Genomic DNA, 27,848 nt, shown 5'->3' with positions numbered 1-27,848 from the left:
AATAATGGTGTGATGTGACGTCATTGATGGATCTAGGGCACTGTAGTCAAGTCGGACTAAAATACTATAATTTTCTGGTGTACGAAGCGCTAGGGCAGATACAACAGTGCAGAAACGAGTAGAAGATATATTAGGCCAGGTTTACACGTGACTAGTAATTGTTTGAATGGCTTCGAATACAGGCCCCGTATAGCCGAATTGCAATTCTGCGACGCGAAACGCCACCGAAACGCCGCAGAAATGTAGTCTGGCTCTGTCGCGCCAATAAGCAAGAGTGATAAAGCTAGCTACGAAAGAAATATTATCGTGAGCGTTTCGTAAGCGTTTGTGCATTCGGCTATGCACACAGGTAACATTGTTTTAATTATATAAAATTGGTCTACGCCTATGTATGTGTGGCCTTTGGGCTAGTTGGGCCTGTATATGGCTGTTCCTAAATATTTATTTATTGTAAATTGTAAATTAGTATACTTAAACAAAAACGTACGAAATTTCGTTGGTTAGCAGACGTGACAAGTATCACAACCGCATCGACGCCCCTTTGCATAAAATGATTCATTGTTTACTAGTATTTACAATTCAAAAATCAAAGTGAAAGTCTTAAGCATTAGTCACTAAGCTCATGTAAGCCCAGCATTAAACCTCAGATGCAAGGAACTGGTTGGCAAGGTAACGGTGCGCATGCTGGATGGCAGTGGTGGTGCAAAGCAGACGAGTCGCCTCTTAAGGCTGGTCGGACGCGCCCGCGCAGCCAGTTGCCGATCCGCGCGCGACCGCCGTGTTGCCGTCTTCCGTAAACAGGCCCATGTGGTGATGACAAGTGTAAACATTTACGACACATTTACAGTGTGCAAGTGAAAGTGTTCAAGTTTTTTGGAAATTTCAATATAACACGGTAAGTTGGTTTTGTAAAGTGCAAGTTACACGTGGGTCAATTAGAACTTAAGTGATAAGGAAAATCTATGTAGGTAACACTTAACGTATGTCTTGATAGATATGTGCAAAGAGGTCTTATTCAAATTTTATTTAAATACAATTTTTATTCGTCCTGATATTTCCGCGATACTTATTGATAAAACTAGAAACACAAGTTTTTTATTATTTTTATTGAACTGGTTTGGCGCGATAGATTTTTTAGAAGATACAGAAGAATTTTGTAATAAGAGGTGTTTACTACATATTTAGCCATACATTACGTTTGTGTCCCATTTTTAATAGTTTAGATAACTACTATCTAAGTTTGAATATTTAAACAAATGAACATTATGTCGTTTCATTGCAAACAAAAATTTATCTGATAAAGTATATTTACTTAATCTACTCAAGATGCAGAGAAAAGTAAGTTCCTCTGCATAGGAGTTTGTATACAATTTAGTGGTAAGCAAATAGTAGATTGTAGACTGTATTACGTGACCGATACTGTGTCACCGGCCATAACATCGCAGAAAAATAAGACTGTATAAATGTCTGACATGCTCTTATGGTTCTACAAATAACTTTGTGTCAGATATTTTTGCGGCCATCTTTTTGTGCGATGATATTGCCGGTGACTTTACCGCCTATACTAACAGACTAAACATAAACATAAATATAAACATTTTATTAAAAACAAGTATTGCATATTTACATTACGTCTCAGCAAATACTCAAAATTAGAGATGGTTTACATTTGGCCGAACTAGGATACCCTGTGTTTCAGGCGACTATACCATTTTCCATAATTAATATAAATAAAAAATATATATATACCTTCAATTTGTAGAGGTTAACAATGTACATAACTATTCCAAATTTCAAATCGATAGCATAAGTAGTTCTCGAAATGTTTAGCAAACTTGATCTGAAATTGGAGGACCTATTAGGACATGATGTCAAGTAAAACCGTAGACCTCCGTTGTCGTTGCGATAAAATAATTATGATAGCACGGAATCCTTTGAACGGTAGTTCAACTCAATAATACCTATATTTGGACAATGTTTGCATGATGAGCTCGATTATGCCATTGACCTATTGTACAAACAATTTTACAGCAAATGCCAAGATCATGAGCCGGATAATTGTGCAACGAAACTGACGGTTGATCACGGAATTTTGAAACATGACAGATTGCCATACAAAAACTAACGTTAACATCAAACAATGTTAAAATACAGGGTGATTTAGAAGTCAGCCGGATTAAGCCTAGGCATTCAGTAAGTTCTAAAGAACTGTTTCGTACCAGTATTTCGTCACTACTTTGAAAAAAGCTTGTATCTTCGTCTGTCAATGAAAAGGAAATTGTAGCAAGTATGTATGGAATGCATATAGACCTACTGCGTTTTAACTTTGAGGAGCAGCGTGAGATACGAGATTTTTTCAAAGTAGTGACGATTTATGAGATTGACGTTAGTATAATTATTATTTGCTATTGAAAAAAAAAAGACATATTTTAAAATTTCATGGATACCTTCATACCTATGACTATGACGAAATCTTGTATCATTAGTTTGTTGTTAATTTTAAATAAAAATCGTAAATCACATAAATTACACATTCCATCTTCTTCATAATTAATATGCTTTCATAACAGGTAAAGAGGATGTACATAACTTAATTAATTAAGTGTATTCAGTATTCAGTATTCATTTAATCATTGTTTTGCGTGTACAAAAGATCTTATAAATGTTAATGACTCAACGCAACCCTGTAAGGGCACTGCAATAAAATAATAAACTAAAACTAAGTAATGAATAACACTATATACAAGAAGATTACTATACAATACAATATACGTATTTACATTTATACGACCGACAGTGAAGCTATATTATATTTGGTATAGGGTGGCAGCAGAGAGGGCGACATATAATTTATTTATTTTATTTTATTAAATTAAATATTTTCCTTATACTCTAGATATTCTTTTACAAAATAGAATACGTTTTCTACGAGGAATACCTTCAAATTTTTTAGAAACTTATTATAGTTTTGTTCATTTTTTATGTAGTTTGGTAGGTTATTATAAATTTTTATTGACATAGGATAGGGACCGTTTTTGTGGATTATTAATTTTGATGGAGCTTGGAACAAATTATTTTTGAAGCGAGATTCGAATCGTCGGGGCATATCTCCAAGTTTAGAATATAATTCAGGATGCGTGTTTTAGGGTGATTGTAAATAAGTTAATTTGTTTTTACAGAGAAATTTAAAAAACAGAAAAATATGCAACTGATTTACTTAAATACGGTGAAGAACGATTCGTGAACTTCTTTCTGTAGACTTAGTCCTGCGGGCGCGCGTAGCACATTAGTTGGATATTTTTTTTTGCATTGCAACGCAGTGCGTCCCTATCGCACTTTAATAGCCTGACGTTATATCGTTTATCACGCGACCGTGATTGCCTGCATGTTCACGTTTTATGGATCACCCTGTATACTACATGTGTACGCGGAAGTTAACTTTAATTGCAAGTAAGTAAAGCACTTAATCTTCTAATGGTTTACGAAATATGCAAATTAATTTAGATTCGCTAGGGTTTCCGCTATCTCGAACAAGGCCGGCCACTAAATCTGCTGCGTAATCTTCGTAATACCTCATACTAGCTTTTGCCCGCAGCTTCGCTCGTGTTAAATTAGAAACTTGTGGAATTCTGCCTCACATTTTAGGTAATAGACAAAAAGTAGCCTATGTCACTCTCCATCCCTTCAACTATCTCTACTTGAAAAATCACGTCAATTCGTCGCAATTTTGCCGTGAGAAACGGACAAACAAACAGACACACACACTTTCCCATTTATAATATTAGTATGGAAGTATGGATTAAGGTGCCTTTAAACGAAAAGTAAAATTACTAAATCACTGTTAGGTATTGTTAGACTTAGATAACGCATTAAATATTTATAATGTTTACTTACATAAGTAAATATTGTTTCATTGATTTTAAATAAGGTTACGATAGCGTTAGATGTACTTTAGCATCTATTCTGCTTTAAAAGATGTCACGGATAGCCCTTTATTTGAATAATGAATTTTTGATTGAGATTGAAATCTTCATTAAGGAAAAGTCGCATAACCTGAAATTCAATGTTATGAAAATGAAGAAGACGAAATCTCCTTGTGTTTGTAATTTAATAACAGGTTGTAAATTAGATCTGGATTATAGATAACTGGAAGTCTACAACATGACAAAAGTAAACCTCTCAAAGCTATATGTAAGATCCTAAATTATAAACTCTTGATTATGAAATTATGCCAAAACAAGGGGAACCTTTCGTGACACCTGCTTTTGTGTCGTTTTGTTTGTATAAAATATCGACCGGCCTGGCTCAGTCGGTGTCGGTAGTGACTTTGCCTGCTGAGCCGCGGTCCTGGGTTCGAATCTCCGGTAAGGGCATTTATATTTGCACAGCACAGATATTTGTTCCTGAGTCATGGACGTTTTCTAGGTATACGTATTTGTATATTATGTATTATGATTGTCCGAGTACCCACAATACAACCCTTCTTGAGCTTAGCGTGGGGCTCAGTCAATCTGCATGTGTAAGAATATCCTATAATATTTATTTATTTATTTAGTATAGATAGGTAGGTACCCTCAAAAGAGATACCACTACGTTTTTATATACTTTGAATGATGTCAACATTATACTTTCTACATAAAAACAGTAGGTGTACAAAACTTCCTTGTACGAATATACGCACTAAAAACAGTAGGTAGATGTTATCTTACTCCAAATTCTTTAGCCGATCCACTTTCACTTTTTTAACCATAAACCCAGACAGGACTTGACATTTCGGATACAGGTCAATTTCTTACAATGAAAAAATGTATCATTGCTTGTAAAAATTAACTCAGTACAGTACTATACCTTATTTATTCTAAATAATAATTAGGCTACTTATGTAGAGTACTTAGGTTAACGAATTACATCAAGAAATAAAAAGCACGTACATTAGTATGTATTTATCGAGAAGCGAAAATAACGTCTATGATGCGTAAATTGTTTAACCAAGAAATCAAAAAGCCTTGTAGTAATTCGTTCGAACACTGTTCGTGGACACTTTTACATTTCCAATGCCAACCGAATTATACAAAACAATAAAATGCTAATAAAGTAAACAATTAGCATAGATTTGATAAGTGTGGCAACAGTTGCGAGTTTCCACGTTATGGCAAAATATAGACATACGATGTGGCAACAGCAGTCTCGCCGGCTTCGTCAATAGTTGTAGTATGTTATAGAATACTATGAGCAATTGAGCACAGATATTTATTCCTGAGTCATGGATGTTTTCTATGTATATAAGTATTTGTATATTATATATATCGTTGTCTGAGTACCCACAACACAAGCCTTCTTGAGCTTACCGTGGGACTCGGTCAATCTGTGTAAGAATGTCCTGTATTTTTTTTTTAATACTATAGCTTTTGGCCGCGGCTTCGCTCGCGTTAGAAAGAGATAAAAAGTAGCCTATATCACTCTCCATCCCTTCAACTATCTCCACTTAAAAAATCACGTCAATTCGTCGCTCTGTTTTGCCGTGAAAGACGGACAAACAAACAGACACACACACTTTCCCATTTATAATATTAGTATGGATAGAGTCAAGCACATATACAATTTTTTTTATCATCGGATTTTTTTTTGATTTTTTTCGTTATCGTTTTCTCTATAATCACGAATATGCAAGACATATTAAAATATACAGGGTGGAGCCTGTAACAAAAGCAAAAATTTACTCCTAACCAACATATTTTGTTCAGCGACTTTTGAAAATTATGTCTTTAATTTTTTAATTTTGCATACAAAATAAATATTAGCTTCAATGTACGCCATTATAGTTGTCATTGACGTTGTCTGTCACAGGTCCTCTCAGGAAAAACTTTCAAGGGTGATAAAAATCATAAAGTGGCTGAACAAGTGTTGGTCAGTATAAGGATTATAGCCTAAAGTTAATTTTTTTGCTTTTGTTACAGGCCCCACCCTGTATATTTTATATTAACCCCTCGTATGCTTAGACACGGATCCGTGCGTGGGAATTTTAATCTATTGCTTTAAATGTCAAGGTCACTATTTCAATGACCAAAATTGACAGGCCGCATACGAGGGGTTAATTCTCAGTAACAGCCAGTAAAGTATTAAATATTACCTAGTCCTATTACCTAAGTACCTACCTATGTAGTACAAAGTAGGTGCTTCAAGGAACTCTATACAATAAAAGCCGTATTGCTATGATATTTTATTACTTTGCAATAGCTGTACATAATATGTTAAACGACCGTATACGTAATTACAATTTGTAATCCGTGACAGCCGATTAGTTTTAGAACCAGACACAACCAAGATTATGACAGGTTACACCTGGCCCCGTAGCCGAATGGCATTTCTCCGACGCCAAACGAAAGCGATACGCCGCTGGCTCTGTCGCGCCAATACGCAAGCGCGATAGAGATAGATATCTACTAGCGCTTCGTTTCGTGAGCGTTTCGTGAGCGATTGTGCCATTCGGCTAGCCACCCTGTTCAGAAATCGCCCCCGGATCATCCATACTAATATTATAAATGGGAAAGTGTGTGTGTCTGTTTGTTGGTCCGTCTTTGACGGCAAAACGGAGCGACGAATTAACGTGATTTTTTAAGTGGAGATAGTTGAAGGGATGGAGAGTGACATAGACTACTTTTTGTCTCTTTCTAACGCGAGCGAAGCCGCGGGCAAAAGCCAGTCTTTTATAATTCGTCATTTACAGGGTCGTGCATAGATCTTTAAAACCCTACAATAAGTCTATTCCCCAAAGCCAGCCCGCCGGCTCCTCGGTACCCATGCAGTCAGCTTTTATAGCCTTTAACGTATTGTCTGGCTCTGTAACCATGGCAACACATTTTACACATTGCTATAACGGGGGCTGGCTTTGGGGAGCTGGCGCGGGCGCTGGTAGTACAAACCTTTACGTCAACATACAGGAAACAGTGTGAATTTCACGATAGTTGTTCTAGAAAGCTAATAAAAACTAAGCATGGTTGTAGAAAAAGTATTGTGTGCTACCTGCTACGGTGTTTAACTGAGTCAAATATTACTCATGGCGCCTTTATTAACAATTTTCGGCTTCGCCTCAAATTGTTACCCACGCCACTCGCATTTTTTTAACGCCAGTTGCATAAAATACTATATCCAGATGCTTTTCGACAAGCAGGAATTACGACGGTATAAATGCGAAACCACCAAAGCGGAATTATCTAATGTCCATAAAACCATATATACTCAAGTAAATTAATTAATATTCGGTCTCTCAAATAGAGTTTAATAATTTCTCAGTAAACATCCGTTTTCTTAAGGAAGCTAAGTTTTCCTAATATACGTTAAAAAAAAACATTTTTATGTGTTAGGTATGTTACTGTACGCGCATAAGAGGAGGCAAGGGTAGGCTTATTTCAATATAACATAATAAATAAATAATAATATTATAGGACATTCTTACACAGATTGACTGAGGCCCACGAGAAGGCTTGTGTTGTGGGTATTCAGACCACGATATATATAATATATACTTAAGTAAATACTTATATACATAGAAAACATCCATGACTCAGGAACAAAATATCTGTGCTCATCACACAAATAAATGCTCTTACCGGGATTCGAACCCGGGACCGCGGCGTAGCAGGCAGGGTCACTACCGACTGCGCCAGACCGGTCGTCGACATTGTTTATTATATTGCAGTTCTGAAATTTCACTTAGACAACTTAAGCCCAAACTTACCGTAAGCAACCGCTAACTCCGTTTTCCTAAGCTGCGGGAAATTTCAAAACGCTTTAACTATTCGGCGTCAGTCAAGATCCAAGGAACCTCGGACAAGTTTCGTGGAACGGGTAAAGTTGCGATTAAGCTATGCGTTAAGTATACATGATTCTGAACTTTAGGTTATTCTTCTTCTGGGTTATTTTTCTATGTTTATTGGCACAATTGATGCTTAATCGACAGCAACTATGAACAGGGGGGTTATTCCAAATGCAGGTTAATCACATTCTTATGTCAACCAGCATTAAGCGCGCCTCCAAGTAATTATGCGCAAAAAGTCACGAAGAACTTCAAAAGTCACATTTATGATGACACGCCTTAATACTTAACTAAGCGATAAAAATGCGAAGATTGCCGATCATAGATTTACAGTACCTAGCCAACGTCACAATAGCGTACGTCGAAAGCGTTTCGTAGCTCTTCCTATCGCTCTTCTGCCGGTCTAACAGAAATGACAATTGGTGATGCTAGAAGCCGGGTCAGTCGACCCAGACTGCGTTTCGATCACCACGTAACGTTAACGATTGTCACTTCGGCTAGGCGGACAGCAGTGGGCATCGATGCTAGATTAGAATATTTCGTACGCGTACTTGACCCTAATCAACTCAACTAGTTATTTGTTCGAGTCGTTATAGAGTATAATAGAGTTTATTGTCCAAATTTCCTAAAAGATGTCGCTGTTCCAGACGCAAACTGGATAACGGTATTTTTTTATAGAACCTATGTAAAAAACTGTCGTATGTAGGTAGAATAAGTGTTCGCCGTACGGTATCGTAGCAACGTGTCTCAAGGTGCTGTTACACGGGTAAAAGAATTGCAAGCAATTCTCATTCCTTTCCCGCGTTTGCTCCATAGTTAGTTGTAGGCTTGTGCCGTTTCGTTCGTTGATCGGAGCGCTCCGATCTCGTTCAGTCGCTCCCACGAACTAGTTCGCTCTTTTAGGTCTTTTGCTCATTTAGTTCAGCCAGACCAGCGACCGTTGCGGTAGGAAAGATCAGAACGAATGGGACCGAGTAGTGTCAAAATGATACGAATAGTCTACAGATAGTAACATTCCGGGCCGAAAGGTTGTAAGTAACCGAAGTTTAATATGAAAACTTGACTTTTTTGTTGCTCTGCTCTCACTCTCGGTCGGCGCAGTCACACATTCGTTCTCGATCCAAACCGCTCGTGTTCGCCGATCCTGTACTGAACTAAATGAGCAAAGACCGATTCTCAGAGCACGGAAAGATTCAGTTCATTTCGGTCATTGATGGGATTTTATTCCTAACAGTTCATAGTTCGTGAACGACACAAGCCTAGTTAGTTGGTGCGTATTACACCAACGCGGTAATGATGTTGCCGGTGTAATAGCACCGTAAGTGTTATTTCAAACTTTTGCACGGCTTCATTAATAAAATTCTCAAGCTGCAAGGTTATTGAGGGTTCCACGTCCCTTAACTTCTGATTACTCTTGCGGTTTATTCCCGGGTTCATCAAGGATCATAGTTGCTAGCAATTATGTTTATGTCTAGTGCTTCCATTGTATATGTCAAGATCGTCTTGCTCACGATCTTTTTCGTGACTGTACCTTCGGATCCTAATACATAATTTGGTTATGTCACGATATTCTTGTAGGTTCAGAATTTACATGCAAAACCACAAACCTTTATGTCAAGGGATCCAGAAATGTCAAGTTATAATAGTTACCTAACTGTTCTTACATATTTGAGATTTTTGATACGTATGAAAGAAAATAAAATTATAATATACATAAATAATACATTTAGTGTCAAAAGTGGCGTCTGGAACAACACACGAAAAGTACCCTGATTATTTATCAACATAATTTATATTAATAATTAATAATTATAATCTCTGTATTTACTCATGTAGTTTAATTTATATTTGGTGCATTTTTTTTATTGTTTAGCTTTAGAATAGGATAAAAAAATTAACGTTAAGTCTGATGCGCAATTTTTTAACTCTTAAAACTTTCATAAATTTAAAATGCCTGAACAAAGTGCTGCTAAGCATTATAAAGAAGCAGCTGCGTGTACTATTTAAAGTTGATCAATAACATTCTTCTCATATATTTGTTATAATATTTACCATTTTCAAGAAGTGATTGGTGTAAAAAAAGTATAAATTATTGATGATGAAAAATGAGGACTTCCTAATTATGTACATTGTACTTAAATATTATAAAAAAACATAACATACCTCTGTATAATTAACAAACCACACAAAAACTGCAATCAAGTATTATCCATTGTAGCCGTGTATTTTAGCAACAATTGACTCGCGTAATAAGATACAATTATATTCTTGTAGTAATGTAGTATTGAGAAATGAGAAGATACGCTGTTCTTGGCTCGATAGATGAAATGACCCACTAAAATGTAGGTAACTTCGCTTACTTAACTTGAAAAAGTTTGCGAAGTTTCATTAGCGATAAAAATATTCTTCGTTTTGATTCTCTTCTTCCTCATTCCCTCAATGCTGAGGATCGCGATTACAAGTAGCGTGTCTCCATTGAACGCGGTCATAAGCCATGTGGACTGCACGATGTAGGCTGCCGCCAGTCGACTTCTTCACACAGTTAGACCATCTCTTACGAGCCCCACCCCAAGCGCTTCGTTTAGATATTTCTGACATAAATAAACGTTAGAAACCAAATTTTCCTAAGCCTAGTAAAATAAATTAATTTTTATTAAGCAGAAACGTCTGCTAACGATTCTAAACATTTTTATATTAAAGGAAAAAAATGGAAAAATTTACGCTTCCGGCGGGACTTGAACCCGCACCATTTTTGCAATCCGTGCAATGCTCTTACCAATTGAGCTACGGAAGCCACGCCGGACCTCGCAAATCTTTCCATGCCTTTCCTTTTCACCCCAAGACGTGTGTACAAAAAGGAAAGGCATGGAAAGATTTGCGAGGTCCGGCGTGGCTTCCGTAGCTCAATTGGTAAGAGCATTGCACGGATTGCAAAAATGGTGCGGGTTCAAGTCCCGCCGGAAGCGTAAATTTTTCCATTTTTTCCTTTAATATAAAAATGCCTAGTAAATTATTCCAAACGTTAGTATATAGGATACTAGCAATTTAGTCCGCGGCTTCACTCACGTTAAATTTGAAAATAAAATTGCGGGTTGCTCCATACAAACTTCCACTTCCCATTTTGAGGAATTGGGGGTTAGAAAGAGACAAAAAGTAGCCTATGTCACTCTTCATCCCTTCAACTTCCACTTAAAAATCACCTCATTTCGGCGCTCCGTTTTGCCGTGAAAGACGGACAAACAAACAGACACACAATTTTTTTTTTATTAGGAAAATTTACAGCTAAAGTTACAATAAGGCACTAACTTACAGCTAAAGTTATAACATAGAAACAATGAGCCAATAACAAGTTTCCACAGATAAAAACTGGGCAAAGTACATTCTTTTTTAGGGTTCCGTAGTCAACTAAGGAACCCTTATAGTTTCGCCATGTCTGTCTGTCCCTCCGTCCGTCCGTCCGTCCGTCCGTCCGCGGATAATCTCAGTAACCGTAAGCACTAGAAAGCTGAAATTTGGTACCAATATGTATATCAATCACGCCAACAAAGTGCAGAAATAAAAAGTGGAAAAAAATGTTTTATTAGGGTACCCCCCTTACATGTAAAGTGGGGGCTGATATTTTTTTTCATTCCAACCCCAACGTGTGATATATTGTTGGATAGGTATTTAAAAATGAATAAGGGTTTTCTAAGATCGTTTTTTGATAATATTAATATTTTCGGAAATAATCACTCCTAAAGGAAAAAAAGTGCGTCCCCCCCCTCTAACTTTTGAACCATATGTTTAAAAAATGTGAAAAAAATTACAAAAGTAGAACTTTATAAAGACTTTCTAGGAAAATTATTTCGAACTTGATAGGTTCAGTACTTTTTGAGAAAAATACGAAAAACTACGGAACCCTACACTGAGCGTGGCCCGACACGCTCTTGGCCGGTTTTTTTTAATTATAAATGGGCTTACTCTTGCCCACAGACTAGCCAAAGGCAAAGACGTGGCCTACGATGGAGTGAGCTCGCCCAGAAGATGCCTGTTCACTCTTGATTTGAAGGTTGCCGGGTTATATGAGCTCGGAAATATAGCCGCCGGCAAGGAATTCCACTCCTTCGAGGAATTCGTGCAAAATTACAGAAAATTTTGAAATATAAGGTCAGAGCGGGCAAGACGCCATACATTATTTGAAATAAAGTTTGAATGGATAAAACTAGACTATTAAAGTAGTCTGGAGTGATCCGCATGCTCCTACGGGCTAGCAAATTTTATATTCTACCTTTGGTGAATTACAGTAAACTTATGTGATAAAAATCACTTTTTTAAGGCTCGGCGGGTTGACCGTCCCCACGCGCTGAGTAAGGCAAGACCGTCTAGTGCTCGTTGTCGCGTAATTTCATATGGAATGATAGACATATAAATACAAGAGTTATAAAAGCAGTAACCTATTTAGTCTATTTACAGAGTTATTTAAGAGTTAACAATGGGAGAAGTCTTGGGTCAGTAGTCAATAGGTCTCGATTCTTGCATTTCCCATTTATAATAATAGGATGGATTATGTATATTATTTTAGCGGAGTTTATAGGTATACGTTATCTTTTACCGTTTACTATATTGGTATTGATTCACTACAACGGGAGGAAAATCGGGACTCGTCTTAGTAAATACACAGCGCATTAGTACATTACTCCCAGTTCCTGCTCCCATCTCACTAAGCCCGTTAGGACTAGACTAGCTGTGCTACCGGTTGGAGTTAATTAGGTCTAGGATTAGTGCTACTTAACAAGTTATATCATCCTGGCCTTAGCAGTGAACTCTACCTTTGGTAAACGTATGCACCTACTATGTATAGGTTGTGGTACACGACCAAGGTAGACTTATACTGGGGACGCTATTGCTATGTCTTGTATGGGAACCCTGCATTTTATGATTAAGCACTGAGACTTGGCACAGTTGTTCATTGGGTGGCCCTGAGTAGATAAAGATCGGGAGGCATCGAGAGCCCCCCTTAATTTAGGAGGGAGGAGGGGGGGAAGGCTGGCGCCTTCGCGCTTCTTTTGAAACCATATTTCTCTAAAACTATACAAAATAGGGCATGCGATATATCATTTTCGGATAAGTGAAGGACGAGGAATTCATTTTTGGAACAAAAAAAATGTATTTTAGAACAAAAATACAAAATAAAATGGGAAATTCTGAAAACGAGATTTTTTTTATACATATTATTGCACATTTTATGAAAACTGTAATAGTTTTTTCTAAATAAAAAATATTATTTAATAGCTACATTTATCTAGTTTTAGAAAATGTATAATTTGTTATAGAAATATATTATAGGACGAGTGATAAAAAATAATTTACATCGCCCGATAGGGTGATTTGAATGCTCATTTCAATAAGTTTTGTCAATGATTTCAGGTATAATCACTATTTTTAACACAAGAAAGCCGTAATCATTGTATTTTATGGCTATTTTAGTGATTAATGTACTTAAAATAAATAAAATACAAAAATTAAAAAAAAATTAAATGTGATAAGTTTTTTATAACATTATCCTATTTTGTTCTTTCTATACAATATATATGTAAAAGCAATAAATATGAATGAAAAGCCACATTTATGTAGTTTATAAAAATATATAGTTTGTTTTATAAATATATTACGAAACGCGAGATAAAAAATAATGAAAGTGACGTGGCAGGGCGATCTTGATGTACGGTACGGGTCAGCTTGTATGATTCGATGAGGTGAGGTAAAGGTACTCAAAGCTCTCAAAAAGTGTAGTTATTTAGAGTACTTCAAATTAAACAACATACTCCTATATAGTCTGAATTTAACTATTTATATTACATGAAATGATCGATTGATATGATAGGTCAGATATATACATCTGATCCTAATACATCTTGTGAACTAGTAGTTATCTATATGATTTGCATAATTTATCGATAATTCTTACTTGACATATTTATTATTCCAGATCTGCGTCCTGTACTTTGGTTAACGAGTGCCGAAAATAGTTATTAACCAAAAAAGACCGCCAAATTAACAGCATTTCACCGACAAAAGCTGCCTTGCACCATTTTTGTAAGTTTGCCATTATTTGCTACTTGTGGCTGCACGAAAGTCTGTAATAATTGGGATTTGGGAGCCTACTTGCCCGCAACGTTGCCTGTTGCTGCAGAAACATGCCTCGAAATTGTCGGATGCAGGTGTAATAAAAAACAGTGCCGCGTAAGGTGCAACCGTAAAAAAAGACTTTTTAAATTAAATGTTCGTAGCTGATGTGCTTATGCACTGGATATTGTGATATACACATAATTAAATTCAGACTATTCATGTTGTTTTATTTGAATAACTCAAAATAGCTACACTTTTTGAGAGCCTTGAGTACTAGCCTCGATACACATGTTTTCGTCTAGTCAGACCATTTTTTGAGGTTCTCCTTTGTACAAAAGCGATGTCTTAGTTCAAAAATCATTAATGTTTAATGCTAATACGAATCTAGTTTATTTTTATGGCACTATTGCGCAATAACTAACTATCATTGATACTGAAAGGAAGAATATGACTATTTTTATTTTATCTTTTATGGATGGGTAAAACCGATTTAAGGGGGCCCAAAGGAAGTAACTAAATTCTGCTAGTAAACTAAAAAATCTTCAAGCCTATGCATGCAGAACTGCTTTAGGAGAGGAGAACGTGATTAAGACATTTTTTTTGCAATATAAGTCACATGCAATTTTATTTTACAATCAAAATAAACTATATTATAGGACTTTTACAATTTTCTGTACTGGGTCGTGATATACCTACATGTGTAAACGTTATTAGAATAAGTATATTTCTGTATTACTAGACGAACTCCACTGCATAGCGGGTAGTAAGTACCTTTACCTCACCTCATCGAATAATGCAAGCTGACCCGTACATTAAAATTTTCATTTTCGTTATTTTTTATCTCGCGTTTCGTAATATATTTATATAACAATCTATATATTTTTATAAACTGTATAAATGTGGCTTTTTATTGATATTTATTGCTTTTAGATATATATTGTGTAGAAAGAACAAAATAGGATAATGTTAAAAAAAATTATCACATTTTTAATATTTTTTAAAATTTTAGTATTTTTTTTTATTTTAAGTAAATTAATCACTAAAATAGCCATAAACTACAATGATTACGGCTTTCGTGTGTTAAAAATAGTGATTATACCTGAAATAATTGACAAAACTTATTGAAATGAGCATTCAAATCACCCTATCGGGCGATGTAAATTATTTTTTATCACTCGTCCTATAATATATTTCTATAACAAATTATACATTTTCTAAAACTAGATAAATGTAGCTATTAAATAATATTTTTTATTTAGAAAAAACCATTACAGTTTTCATAAAATGTGCAATAATATGTATAAAAAAAAATCTCGTTTTAAGATTTTCACATTTTATTTTGTATTTTTGTTCTAAAATACATTTTTTTTATTCCAAAAATGAATTCCTCGTCCTTCATTTATCCGAAAATGATATATCGCATGCCCTATTTTGTATAGTTTTAGAGAAATATGGTTTCAAAGGAAGCGCGGCGGCGCCAGCCTTCCCCCCCTCTTCCCTCCTAAATTAAGGGGGGCTCTCGATGCCTCCCGATCTTTATCTACTCAGGGCCACCCAAGGAACAACCTGTGCCAAGTCTCAGTGCTTAATCATAAAATGCAGGGTGTTGTGCAATAGCGTCCCCAGTATTAAGTTTAATGACTTAGTTGTGTGCGAAATATTTCATTAGGATTTTACCACATAAATGAGATCATAATTAAATCGAGATTTAATGAAAATGTATTGTGGGCCTCCTTACTTATTTATCACATTTTTTTAATATCATATTTTAACGTCGTAAGGAAAGGTCAGATTGGTAAAAATCTGTTTCCTATCGACATCATAAAATAAATGAGAAAATAGAAGCAAACTTTTTTTTCTAGGCTAGTTTTTTTTTCTCCTATTATTCTTTCCTTTTCTATCTCTATCAGTGTAATGAAAGTATACTGAAATTGTCCCAAATGTCTACAACAGGAAAGGAAGTATTTTTACCGTTCATTTTTGACCCTTTAATCTTAGCCTTAATAGATATTATCTCTATTTTTAAGTTACTTTTTATTTGTATAATTATGAGAATAAGTTGACGTCAGAGTAATAGTAAATTCAATTAGATACAAAGGTTGATCGGCCTTGATATTGATCTGTTCGCAACCGCAATAAATGGTAATGAATGTAATGATTTGTAATCACAAGTCACTGACACTGCAGCCGCTTCAGTGATCGAGGTTAGACCAACTCACATGCTAATTATCATCGTCTACATTCGGCGCAAAAAACAACGAATGCATACATATATTTGCATTTTTTTATATAATAGGTAGCAGATGATCCTCGCGTGGGCAATTTTTATATAGAAATAATTTCCATTCAATGGACAGTGGGCACCGTGTTAAGTAGGTATACCAAATTGAACTGTTATGTGTTGTATAACAAGTTATAGTTATTGCTTGAATGCTTCTCTTATCCGAAATATATATTTTTTTTGACGTTAGGTACAAAGAGTGTTTTAAAAGTATGATAATTTGTAAATTTCTGTTGTCAAAATATTCCTTGATTGAACATGACCTTATTACGATATTACCATATTACTCAGAGCCTAGGTTTACATTTATTAAATTCTTTTCTTCACACCATAAAGTATTGCAGTGGCCCATTTCTCGAAGCTACAAGTTACAATTTACAAGTGGTAGGTAGTCAATGTCAAATATGACAAGTTGAAAAGAGAATTCCCCTTGTGACTTGTAACTTTCAGCTTTGAGAAATGGGCCACTGCAATACTTTATGGTGTAAAAAAAGAGAATTTTAACCTAGGCTCTGCGTAATATGTCGCCCGAATCAGGAAAATAGACGAGACAAGTCATATTTTTGGGTTCAATGCAAAATATAAGCAATAAGTTTAAACTATGGGACAATTAACACCAAATTGATTTCTTTTCGTAATTTTGTTGATATGACTAGAAGGTGTGTAATGTTTTCGTTGATATATGATAACTGATAAGTATCGGAAAAAATAATATTAATAGACGTTAATGATCATTTATTTTAAAGTAATTAGTATAACTAATTGACCGAGAACCAGTGACCCCGTTCAAAATCGCGTATAGACAACGTAGTTAGGTACGTTGCGCGCGAAACTACTCATACCATTCACTACCTATATGTATGTACTCGTATTAGTAGTTCGAATGTGGCTTAGGATTAACCATATCCACTTCGTGGTTGAAACCACGTAGTCGGGGGAAGTCTGATATACAACTAATGATACATTTCGAGCTTGACTGAATCCAGTGGATGCCAATACGAGTATAACTGTGTTCGTAGATCACCCTTATTGAAATACAAACTTAACATGCGAATGAAATAAGAACTGGCAGATGGCATTGGAGTCGCTGAAATAAAGATTTTCATAAACATTTGATGACAAGCTCATATTTTACATACGGTCATTTGAAATATAAGTATTACGACACCTCTACGTTTTCTGATAAAATAGAGTGCTCGAAGTCTTAGTGTCTACATGTTTCTTTGAATGTGGTAACTATTCAGTGTTTATCCTCAAGTCCTCATGGTTATTGTAGCAAAGCATTGTTACTAAAATGTGGTCACTAGCTTCCTAAACAATACGTACGTGCCAAATCACTATAATGAGCATGTAATGCTTTTTGTGTCCACCTCCATACCGTGAAAAAATGACTCATTGAACACCATACGTGGAAACTACATTGTCACATTTGAAGAGCCTTGTAAAAGAGCTAATTACTTAGCTGATCTTGAGTTGTAATTAGTTTTTATTCCACTTTTACAAGGTTTTTAAATGTTTAACAAGACAATCTCAGTTAATCTCTTAAATCACAACCGGCGTCTCTTTTCGCCACCAAAAAGCCCCTCACATCAAACAAACGTCACTGTCATGTCCCTTGGAAAATGCGGCAAAGTCTATGACTTGTCATAATTAAAAAAAAAAAGAAACAATCTAAGTGTGCGTTCAAAAATCCATATTACCTTATTATTGGCTCAAGTGTCATTTAGCATACCTACTTAATATCTAAATATCTAATACTTGTGTCATAATTTTCGCTACGGTGGTTTTACAAAAGTTTAGCTAAAGATTTAGGGCCTAATCATATTGAAAAATAACTAATTTTCATGAAAATGTTACAAGTTACTTATTTTCGCAACCTTTGTACGGTAAAGGGCCATGAAGAATGCACATCAGTTTTTCGTCTTTGTAGAGTGTTGTCTTTCTTGCTTATGACGTTAATTGTCTCTTTAAGTCCGATGTGCATTCTTTATGGCCATTTCCTGTATGCGCCTGTCAAAATTTATCTTTCATATATCAATCATAATAAATATATTATGTTAAAGTTGAAAACATAATGGAGAAGATCTGCTACTAAGGATACAAGAGGTTAAGATTTTAAGATTTCAGTCGGCGAGAAGGCCCCTTTGCCTTGAAAACTTAGTAAATAAATAGATCACGACCCATAAACTTTACATAAACCGTACTATACGTAAGTATTTATAATCATTTTTTCTACTCCAGCACTTAAATCTGTCAATTAGATTATTGTCAGCGGTATCCAAATTAAGTTCATTTGAGTAACGATGAGAAAGTCTATTTGTCTATAGGTTCATAGGATTACTGCTAGCAGTAATCATATGAATATAGGAGTTCTGTTAATTTTTTTTTAAAAGCACAACTTCCATTTATCAGGTATGTTTTCATTTACAGTAATAAGTAACTTTTAATAAATAATATAATATTTAGTTTTCATAATTTAAATCAAGATGAAAAAATAAACTTAAATGCGTTTTACACATTTTTCGTAATTGAAAACCGGCTTATTTTCTATTTCTCTTGTCTATGGTATGTTTGACATTTGTAAACTTATCACGAAACTATTTGAACTATTTCGGTGGTGTGTAGTTTGTTTTAATTCGACGTTATTGTGCAAAAACATAAGTAATTATGAGTGATTCTGGTGAAAAATGCACTTCCGAAGAAATCAAGGCTATGGGCGCTCAAAGTGACTGACAATTTGTTACATGAAAAGTCAGATAAAGCGTACCAAAAATGTTATGATTGTTTTGACATGGAAATTGCAAAAAAATGTTTCAACTTTCTCTGAAACGGCGTTGTTGGCATATTTTGAAGAATTGTGCAACAAGTTCTCGCCATCAACATTGTGGACAGAATACTCAATGCTACGACGATCCACACAAATATTCCCATTCATTACATCAAGTAAGTAACTAACCCATTTTATTATTCTCGAATAGGTATGTATGTGGCTGTCGTAGAAAAAGTATAGTATACAATCGTAACATTATGAAGGCTATAAAAGTCTCGTACCTTACTTAGGCCACTCGGCAAGCCTTCGTGGCCTAACCGCGGTACTCAACTTTTATAGCCTTCATAACGTTACCGTTATATAATATACTATTATGTGCAAACCAACAGCATAAAGTTATACCTACTCAATTATTGAACAATAAAGTTTTTGTTGCCCTTGAGTTTATGAATAAGAACACATCAACAACTCTTTGCCAAGCAGTTGTTAATCGTTTTTACATTAAAGCGCACTTAATGGTGTTTATGCCTACTATTAGCCAAGGGCATTAAAATCATAGTGTACAGTAAAAACACATTATGTAGAAAAATTCAATGAATAATCGGCTATTATTTGGTGATTTTTAATAGACCCTTAGAGCGTTCTCATATTACCCAATCCGCAGTGGCGTGCCTAGGGTTTCAAAGTGAGGCAAGCCGAAAGGTACGTTTTGGCAATATCTAACTACTTAATCTTCAATTTTCGAACTCACAGCCCTACAAAATGTTCTATTACGCGCCGCACTTTTCTGAGAAATACACAAGCCGGGCGTTGGTTTTCGCGCGGAAATAATGTCTCGTTTTTGGGCAAAATTTAACTACTTTACCTTGCCTTCGTCGAGTAATATGTGTACCACGCATTTGTCACCGTCACAAGGAACAAATTCATCCATTGTCAATTGGATTTTTAAACGAATTAAACACTTAATAACAAGAAAACGAAGAAGAGCACATTCACTTAACGCAAATAAAACTTTCGACTAAATAATAATACACTTGAAGTTGTCAATCAAACGCGCGCTCAATCTTGTTCCTCACTTCATACCAAAAGCCCGGCTTAAATCGTGGAACAAATGTTCTATATATACCTACAAATAGTTATATAAGTTGCTAGGCAGAATGTAGGCTAAAAGCTAGGAAAAAAAGGATGCAAGAGCAAGCCCCATTGCAAGCCAACGAGTGCGAGCGAGCAAGATATAGCTGAACGTAGTGAACGTGCTCTTCCGCGCTGCACTAGCGCCACGGCAAAACATGGCAACATGCTGTGGTCTGTACCGTATGGTCGGTCGGCCGTGAGCTTCACTTATGGAGAACTTAATAATATCTAATATTAGCGCGCGATTTTAAAAATGTTAGGGCAAGCCCGGCTTTTGGGCTTATATGGCTGTACCGCCACTGTGCCAATCCGATATCGGAAGGATGTCAAAGATAGCGCCTTGAAGCTCTTGTATACAAGTAACTATTTGTTTATTCATGTCGAATTGGAATGTGTTTAAAACACCATTAATGATACAGAAGTTGCAAATTGTACTGTTGCAGTCTGTAGGGACTTACACGGTACGAGATCTAGTAATACAATGCATTGTTTGATCGGCTGGCAGATATAGATAACGCAAAGAGACCGCAGTTTAATCTAAATCGCATACCAGTTTAACCTGTAAGTAGGCCCTAAAAATTTGAGCTCACAACAGCAGGGATATCACTTTTTAGGGTTCCGTAGTCAACTAGGAACCCTTCTAGTTTCGCCATGTCTGTCTGTCTGTCCGTCCGTCCGTCCGTCCGTCCGTCCGCGGATAATCTCAGTAACCGTTAGCACTAGAAAGCTGAAATTTGGTACCAATATGAATATCAATCACGCCAACAAAGTGCAAAAATAAAAAATGGATAAAAATGTTTTATTAGGGTAGGGTACCCCCCCTACATGTAAAGTGGGGGCTGATATTTTTTTTTTTCATTCCAACCCCAACGTGTGATATACTGTTGGATAGGTATTTAAAAATGAATAAGGGTTTACTAAGATTGGTTTTTGATAATATTAATATTTTCGGAAATAATCGCTCCTAAAGGAAAAAAAAGTGCGTCCCCCTCTAACTTTTGAACCATATGTTTAAAAAATATGAAAAAAATCACAAAAGTAGAAATTTATAAATACTTTCTAGGAAAATTGTTTTGAATTTGATAGGTTCAGTAGTTTTTGAGAAAAATACGGAAAACTACGAAACCCTACACTGAGCGTGGCCCGACACGCTCTTAGCAGGTTTTTTATTTAAAAACAACTTAAACTAATCTTGTTATATTAAAAACTTGCCAAACTTATACGTTTAATGGCAAGACAATGACATGATTAGTGCGAGATTATCTCGCTGCGATAGAGGGTAGTCTTACTTCCTTATGCCATTATTACAATTAGAAAAATACGTGTGTCCTATGTCGCGGCGAGATACGGTAGCGCCAATAATGTGATAGCTCTGCAAGCAGAGGTGCAGCGGGTGGAATATCAGCCATAATTCGATTCAAACTAAAATTATACAACGTGTTGCCAAAAGACCATCTTTAAGACACGCCTCAATGCGCAATAGGCGCTGGGAGAATAGTTCAATTGTCTTGTAGACAATGAGAAGAAACTCCGACCCGACCGTTTCGTACTGACTTTTAATTGATCATCTGTAAACCTTGTGCCTTTTTAACAGAGTTTGCAGAGTATCCGTTTACAGAGGGCGATAGTGTAGCGCATTATGCGAATGAGAACAGTTGGATGGTCGTTGTCAGAGTTTAAGAGCGGATGGGTAAAGTAAATAAGACTGTTAAGTGCCAAAGTTAAAATACTGTTTTAAAAGGTTTTAATTGACGGGTATTAAGTGCTTTCTCTAGCACCAATTTTGGCAACTGACGAAACCTTTTCACATAAAATTTCGAAAAAGGGCCCGTTTTCCTTGCTGCACTATTTTCTTTGCTACTAGGCGGAATAAATACATATTTCTGTACTCTGACACTTCTTTATTACTTTATTTGCTTATTTTCATGATTTAAGTAAAACCTATATTAAAATATTAAAAAAATATCATAGAGAATGTATATAGCAGTACGTTTCACCACATGGTAGTAAAATGATTTCCACCTTAGTGCGTTTTCACATTATCCGATATCGGATGTAGGACCGATATCCCATACAGTACAGGCGCCATCTTGGATTTTTCCCATTGAAATCCTTCCGTCATGTGATATCGGATCGGATAATGTGAAAACGCACTTTTTCAGGCGTTTACACTTGAATCCTGAGCTTAATGAACACCCTCGCCGCATTGTGTAATTTTGGTCCGTTGCGACCATAGACGAATAAGACGTAAGGAAAGAGTTGTAACTCCATACATCAGTAAATGCGGGTTATTTGTATAGGCATAGTTAAGTGACATCTAGCGACAATCACGCGTCAATCACGAGTCAACTAGCGTAAATTATCAGTACTGCTACTTGTCAATAGATGTCGCGACGAACGAAAAGTCTAATGCTCACCAATTTTTAGCTAATATTACAATAGTATTAATCATCAGTATTCTGTTTTCAATTCCTTCTGCTTGTAATATAAGTTGCAAACTGTTCTTAATATACATTTTTGGCAGACGAGACACAAATGTCACCTAGTATCGAGTAGTGGTACTGATAATTAATGTTATTTGACGCGTGATTGACGCGTGATTGTCGCTAGATGTCACTTAACTATGCCTAAACAAATAACCCGCATTTACTGATGTATGGAGTTATGTACAACTCTTCCCTTACTTATTTCTCTATGCTTGCGACACAGTCTACAATTGGTCTACAATAATACTGGTATTTAATAAGTAAGTAATTTTAACTTTTATTAAATACTAGCTTTTGCCCGCGGCTTCGCTCGCGTTAGAAGGAGACAAAAAGTAGCCTATGTCACTCTCCATCCCTTCAACTATCTTCACTTAAAAAATCACTACAATTCACCGCTCCGTTTTGCCGTGAAGGACGGACAAACAAACAGACACACACACTTTCCCATTTATAATATTAGTGTGGATAAAGAAGCAATAAAGCTACACGAGCTTGTTATTTGTAAAGACTAATAACAAAAACAGATTGGCAGCTAGGACAATACAAAGTTGGGTTATTAACGTGCATTTTTATCGGCAGTCTCAGCTCTTTATTTTTTGTAAATTCTTTGACAGACACTTATCACTGAAATATAAATATTACATCGGCATTTCGAAAAAGAGCTCCTCTGCTAGGAGGAATCAAAGAGGTAAATTATCAATACTATTAGGGACTCTGGTGCCTGTTAAGATTATTTTTACTAGTAGATGTTGCTATTAGATGGAACTTAGGCGTTTAAGCATTAAGGAAATACATGGAAAAAATCCTACGCTGTCATATTTGGTTGGCCTCCGTGGCTCAATAGGCAGAAGATATTGAACTGGCACTCCGATTACAAGTTCGAGTCCTGTCGGAGGTGAAAAGTTCTCCATTTTTTCCGTAATTTAGTATCGGTCGCGGACGTTTCTGCTTGATAAAAACAAACCATCATGTACATGCGAAACTTTCATAACTACTTACACCGTTAAATATTTAAATTATAGTCCGTGTAACTTTGCTAAAACTTGCGACAAAAGGTGTTTGATTGAAACCTATAAGACGTATCATTTGGAGTGAATTTTGTACATATTTTTTTATCTATGTTTTGATTTCTTTTGGTGGTTTTTATTGCGTCAATTATAGTGCTTTAAGAAAATATATTTAAATAAAACGAGATGCTAAGAGATCCGTCACTTCCGTCAGTAATATACAGGGTGGGGCCTGTAACAAAAGCAAAAAATTAAACTGTAGGCTATACTCCTTAAACTGACCAACATTTTGTTCAGTGACTTTTAAAAATTATGAAGTCTTTAAATTTTTAATGTCTCATACAAAATAAATATTAGCTTCAATGTACGCCATTATTGTTGTCATTGACGTTGTCTGTCACACTTTAGACTTAACAGAATTCGCAATACATTACCTCTTAGAAAAAACTCTCAAGGGTGATAAAAATCAAAACACAAGTTATTTTTAAAAGTCGCTGAACAAATGTTGATCAGTATAAGGAGAATAGCCTACAGTTTAATTTTTTGCTTTTGTTACAGGCCCCACTCTGTATACTATACACGGTGCCCATGAGGAAAGGGAAAATTTTTAACATCATATTCCTGACCACATTAGAAGTTAAAAATGTTAATTTAATGTCTGCTAAATACGGCTTCATTTTAGAGATATTGCTGTTTTTGTGTAAAAAAGTTGTAAGTAAATCACCAGTACAACACCTTTATGATTGCGACGTTAATAATCTTTGCTATTAATCTTTGTTAATAATAATGCTTTGTGTCGTAATGACACACCAAACAAGTATCTCGTATACATGTGGTATTGCGTCTTCTGTATTAGCATTACCCTTCACATGTAAGAATAAATTGCCTTGACGAAAGGTTTTACATAATGGCACATTAAAGACGTGACCCTAAAATGAAGTAAAGCCTCTCATTTAATATATTCATATGATATTTAATAACAAAATTAACGGTCCAGACAGCTAGCAAACTTTCTACAGCATGCCAAGTAACTGAGTATAAAGTATTTATTGCATTCACTGATCTAAAACGTGATTTAAATAACTCGATTAAATAATTTTCTGAGAAAAATAATGATGAGAAAATCGCACGTTCTCGATAATTCATAATCGTGAAGAAATGCGAAGATAACTAAAACTGTCTAACGTAACTAGCCACAATGATAATGACAAGATACGCTACGTTAAACTTTCGTGATACGTATTCAAATATTTAACGAATCAACGCCCACAGTCGCGATATAATAACGTGATTACAACTGTTGATTCAAAATCTTGAACTTTGGCTCTTTTCGGTACAATTTGACTAAACAAAAGTAGGAGTATCCAGATAGGGCGACAATGTACTGAAAACTATTCATATAAAGATCTCTACTATTCTTAGAGACACTATTCTTATTGTATATTCTTTGAAACTATTGGAAAACCCTTGACGGCCCGGCTGCTTTCTTACGTACTTATACTAGTACTAGTACCTACAAGTCATGGGAAATTTAAATTTTTTAATAAGAGTGGCACTGAAGCTTTAGTAGTTTTATGTGCTCTGCCTACCCCTTTATAGGATACAGGCGTGATTGTATGTTGTATGTATGTATGTTTAATAAGCTAATATTCCCTTATATTCAACTTGTAGTTTTCTTGGTTTTATCTATTACTTAAATGCTATTTGCGCTCAGTGCAATGTTGGCGGTTTCTTGTTTTGGTTATAATATGTATAATGAATAGAATACCTACATAATTATATGATTGTTGTATTGTATAACATCTACCGCGGAATGGAATAGGTATCGAGACAAACCTTATTGGTTTAACGATACTATGTTAATTAATTAGAGATTTATGTTTGTAATTACCTAAATAAATAAATAAATAATAAAATAATAATCTTATATGTTATACTTATACCAATACTTAAAAAACAAAATATTAAGCTTTTCGTGTGGCAGTCGTAAGATTACCTGAATGGAATGGTATAATAATCTGAGTAAAATAAAGTGAACTACATATATGTTGATTCAATCTGCCTCAATTTGTGATGATAGCATAGACAGAATTTCGATCGTGCTTGTATAAATAAAACTTAAAAAGACTTTTTTGTAATTACAGATGGCTAGACTACAACACCTGCTGATTGCCGCTGTAGCCATCCAAGTCTACGTCAACGCTGCTCCCAGTGACGTCAGCAAGCTTGAAGACATCGCCAAAGTCGAGACAGCGAGTGCTGATACAACTCCAGCCCCACTAGAAGAAAGCACAATTGAAAGCACAGACACCTCGGGCCAGAGACAAAAACGCTGGTTCGATTTCGGAGCATATGGAGTTCCACCAGTAATCAGCCCTGCATATTCTACCTATGTCAAGAGAGACGAATCACTAAGTACTGGCGTCTATGGTTTAGTAGACGATCCACTGTCACACGTATACAGAAGGCTGCAAGACATCGCGTCCGCAGCTAGACAACCAGCATTCCCACCATCTTTCCCACCATCGTTCCCTATTTATCTACCAGTTCTTTATTTACCTCAACCTTGCAATTGCAACCAGCAACCTCCGCCGACCAACAACCAGAATGGGAGCCAGCCTAACAGTATAAACACTAGATTCCCCGAAATGGAAGACACGCGACAGAACTGGGGATACGTAGTCAGTGACGACGAAGACAGAGATGATGGAGAGGATGTTAGAAGGCCGATAAATTTTGACGTTATTCTACCGAACAACACTGCAACTAGGAGGCCTCCTCCAGTTGAGCACGGGACCGTTCAAGGAGACGGCACATTGAATAGTATTCCTCCTGCAGCTCCACCAACTACATTTCGTCCATCAACTACGAGAAGGCCGCCTCAGAACGCGCCAAAAGAGGTCTCCTCAAACCAACTGCCGACTAACTGCGATGCCGCGGTCCTCAGTTGTTGCCACCGGCCAGAGATTACTTTCGAGTGCTTCACAACGCAAGGCTGTCCAGACGTAGGTTCCTATGGGAACCCCTGCGAACCCAAAGTTATTCTCAGAGTAATTGAAAGGTTCCAGAAGTTTTACCAGGATAGGATTGGTTAAGTGATCAGTGATGTGATGTAGTTCTAAATTATTTATGTACAGTGCAATAAGTAATGCGAATATTTATAGGAAAAATATGTGAATAAGCACATTAATCGTACATCTGCCTGCGATTAAATAATTTTTTCGGATAAAATGACTGTAAGTAGTCGTACCTTAAAGAATAATACTGTTGTTGGTGTTTGTTGGCTAAGTGCGTTTTCAAATTATCTGATCCGATATCGGATGTCGGACCGATATCCCATACATTACAGGCGCCATCTTGGATTTTTTCCATTGAAATCCTGCCGACATCCGATATCGGATCGGATAATGTGAACACGGACTAAGGTTATAAAGAAGGTATCCATTTATTTCTGTCCGGATGTATAAAACTTTATTGCAATAAACGTTAATGGCACTAAAACAAATGTGACGGTTAAAGGCGTTAAAGCTTAAGCGCCTGCAGCATTATCTTATACTTTTAAACGAGCAATTCTTGTATATTTATTTATTTATTTATATATTTATTTACACTGACGATCTCGGAAACCGCTCTAACGATTTCGCTAAAATTTGTTATGTGGGGGTTTTTGGGGGTGAAAAATCGGTCTAACTTATCCTTAGGTCCCGGAAAACGCGAATTTTCGAGTTTTCATGCGTTTTTCTTCGCGCGCCATCTCGTGTGCAGTAGTTGTACTGTTAAGACAGAATTCTTTCGGTCGATGTAAGTACTATTTATTGCAAACACTAGATGGCGACACAGGTCAAGGCTAAAACGAATAGAAAAATACACTATTTGAGTTTTTGTGGCGAAATGCGCGCCATCTCGTGTGGAGTAGTTGTGTTGTTAAGGCTGAGAATTTTTTCGCTCGATGTAGGTATTATTGATTTTTGAACTAGATGGCGACACATGTCAAGGATACGAAATTAACAGAACCGAGCGAAGCTCGGTCGCCCAGATATTATTTTTTTTAATACAGTTGCTCAAAAAGTGCCCGTTTTTTGGCTGTTTAGCGTGCGAGAAGTTGTATTTTACGAACTAGTGCGTAAAAAGTATATACGTTCCATTTTACGACTACTTACCGAGCTGTTTTCATATTAGTCTAGTTTACTAAGACAGAATAAAACTATAATAGTATATTATATAACGGTAACGTTATGAAGGCTAT

General features: G+C 36.0%; 2 protein-coding genes across 3 annotated transcripts in view; one reads left to right on the top strand and one right to left on the bottom strand.

The window, feature by feature from the left end:
* Positions 1 to 27,848, bottom strand: part of LOC125224806 — a 256,234-nt gene that overhangs the window by 179,577 nt on the left and 48,809 nt on the right. The gene's annotated exons all lie outside the window — the stretch shown is intronic.
* On the top strand, positions 693 to 27,148 carry LOC125224805. 2 transcript variants are annotated; one of them, XM_048128267.1, is made up of 2 exons: positions 693 to 895; positions 25,747 to 27,148. In XM_048128267.1, the coding sequence occupies exon 2, from the start codon at positions 25,747 to 25,749 to the stop codon at positions 26,695 to 26,697; it is 951 nt and encodes a 316-aa protein (XP_047984224.1). In that variant the 5' UTR covers positions 693 to 895; the 3' UTR covers positions 26,698 to 27,148. The 2 variants fall into 2 exon arrangements, with proteins under 2 accessions (XP_047984224.1, XP_047984225.1); XM_048128268.1 differs by lacking the exon at positions 693 to 895 and adding an exon at positions 11,830 to 11,962.

The sequence above is a fragment of the Leguminivora glycinivorella genome, chromosome 3, assembly GCF_023078275.1.
Source record: "Leguminivora glycinivorella isolate SPB_JAAS2020 chromosome 3, LegGlyc_1.1, whole genome shotgun sequence".
Lineage (NCBI taxonomy): Eukaryota > Metazoa > Arthropoda > Insecta > Lepidoptera > Tortricidae > Leguminivora > Leguminivora glycinivorella.
This window is presented reverse-complemented; position numbering and strand designations above follow the sequence as displayed.

What these genes read in the sequence shown, in the direction of transcription:
- LOC125224805 (XM_048128267.1), top strand. Translation starts at nt 25,747, where the DNA reads ATGGCTAGACTACAACACCTGCTGATTGCCGCTGTAGCCATCCAAGTC.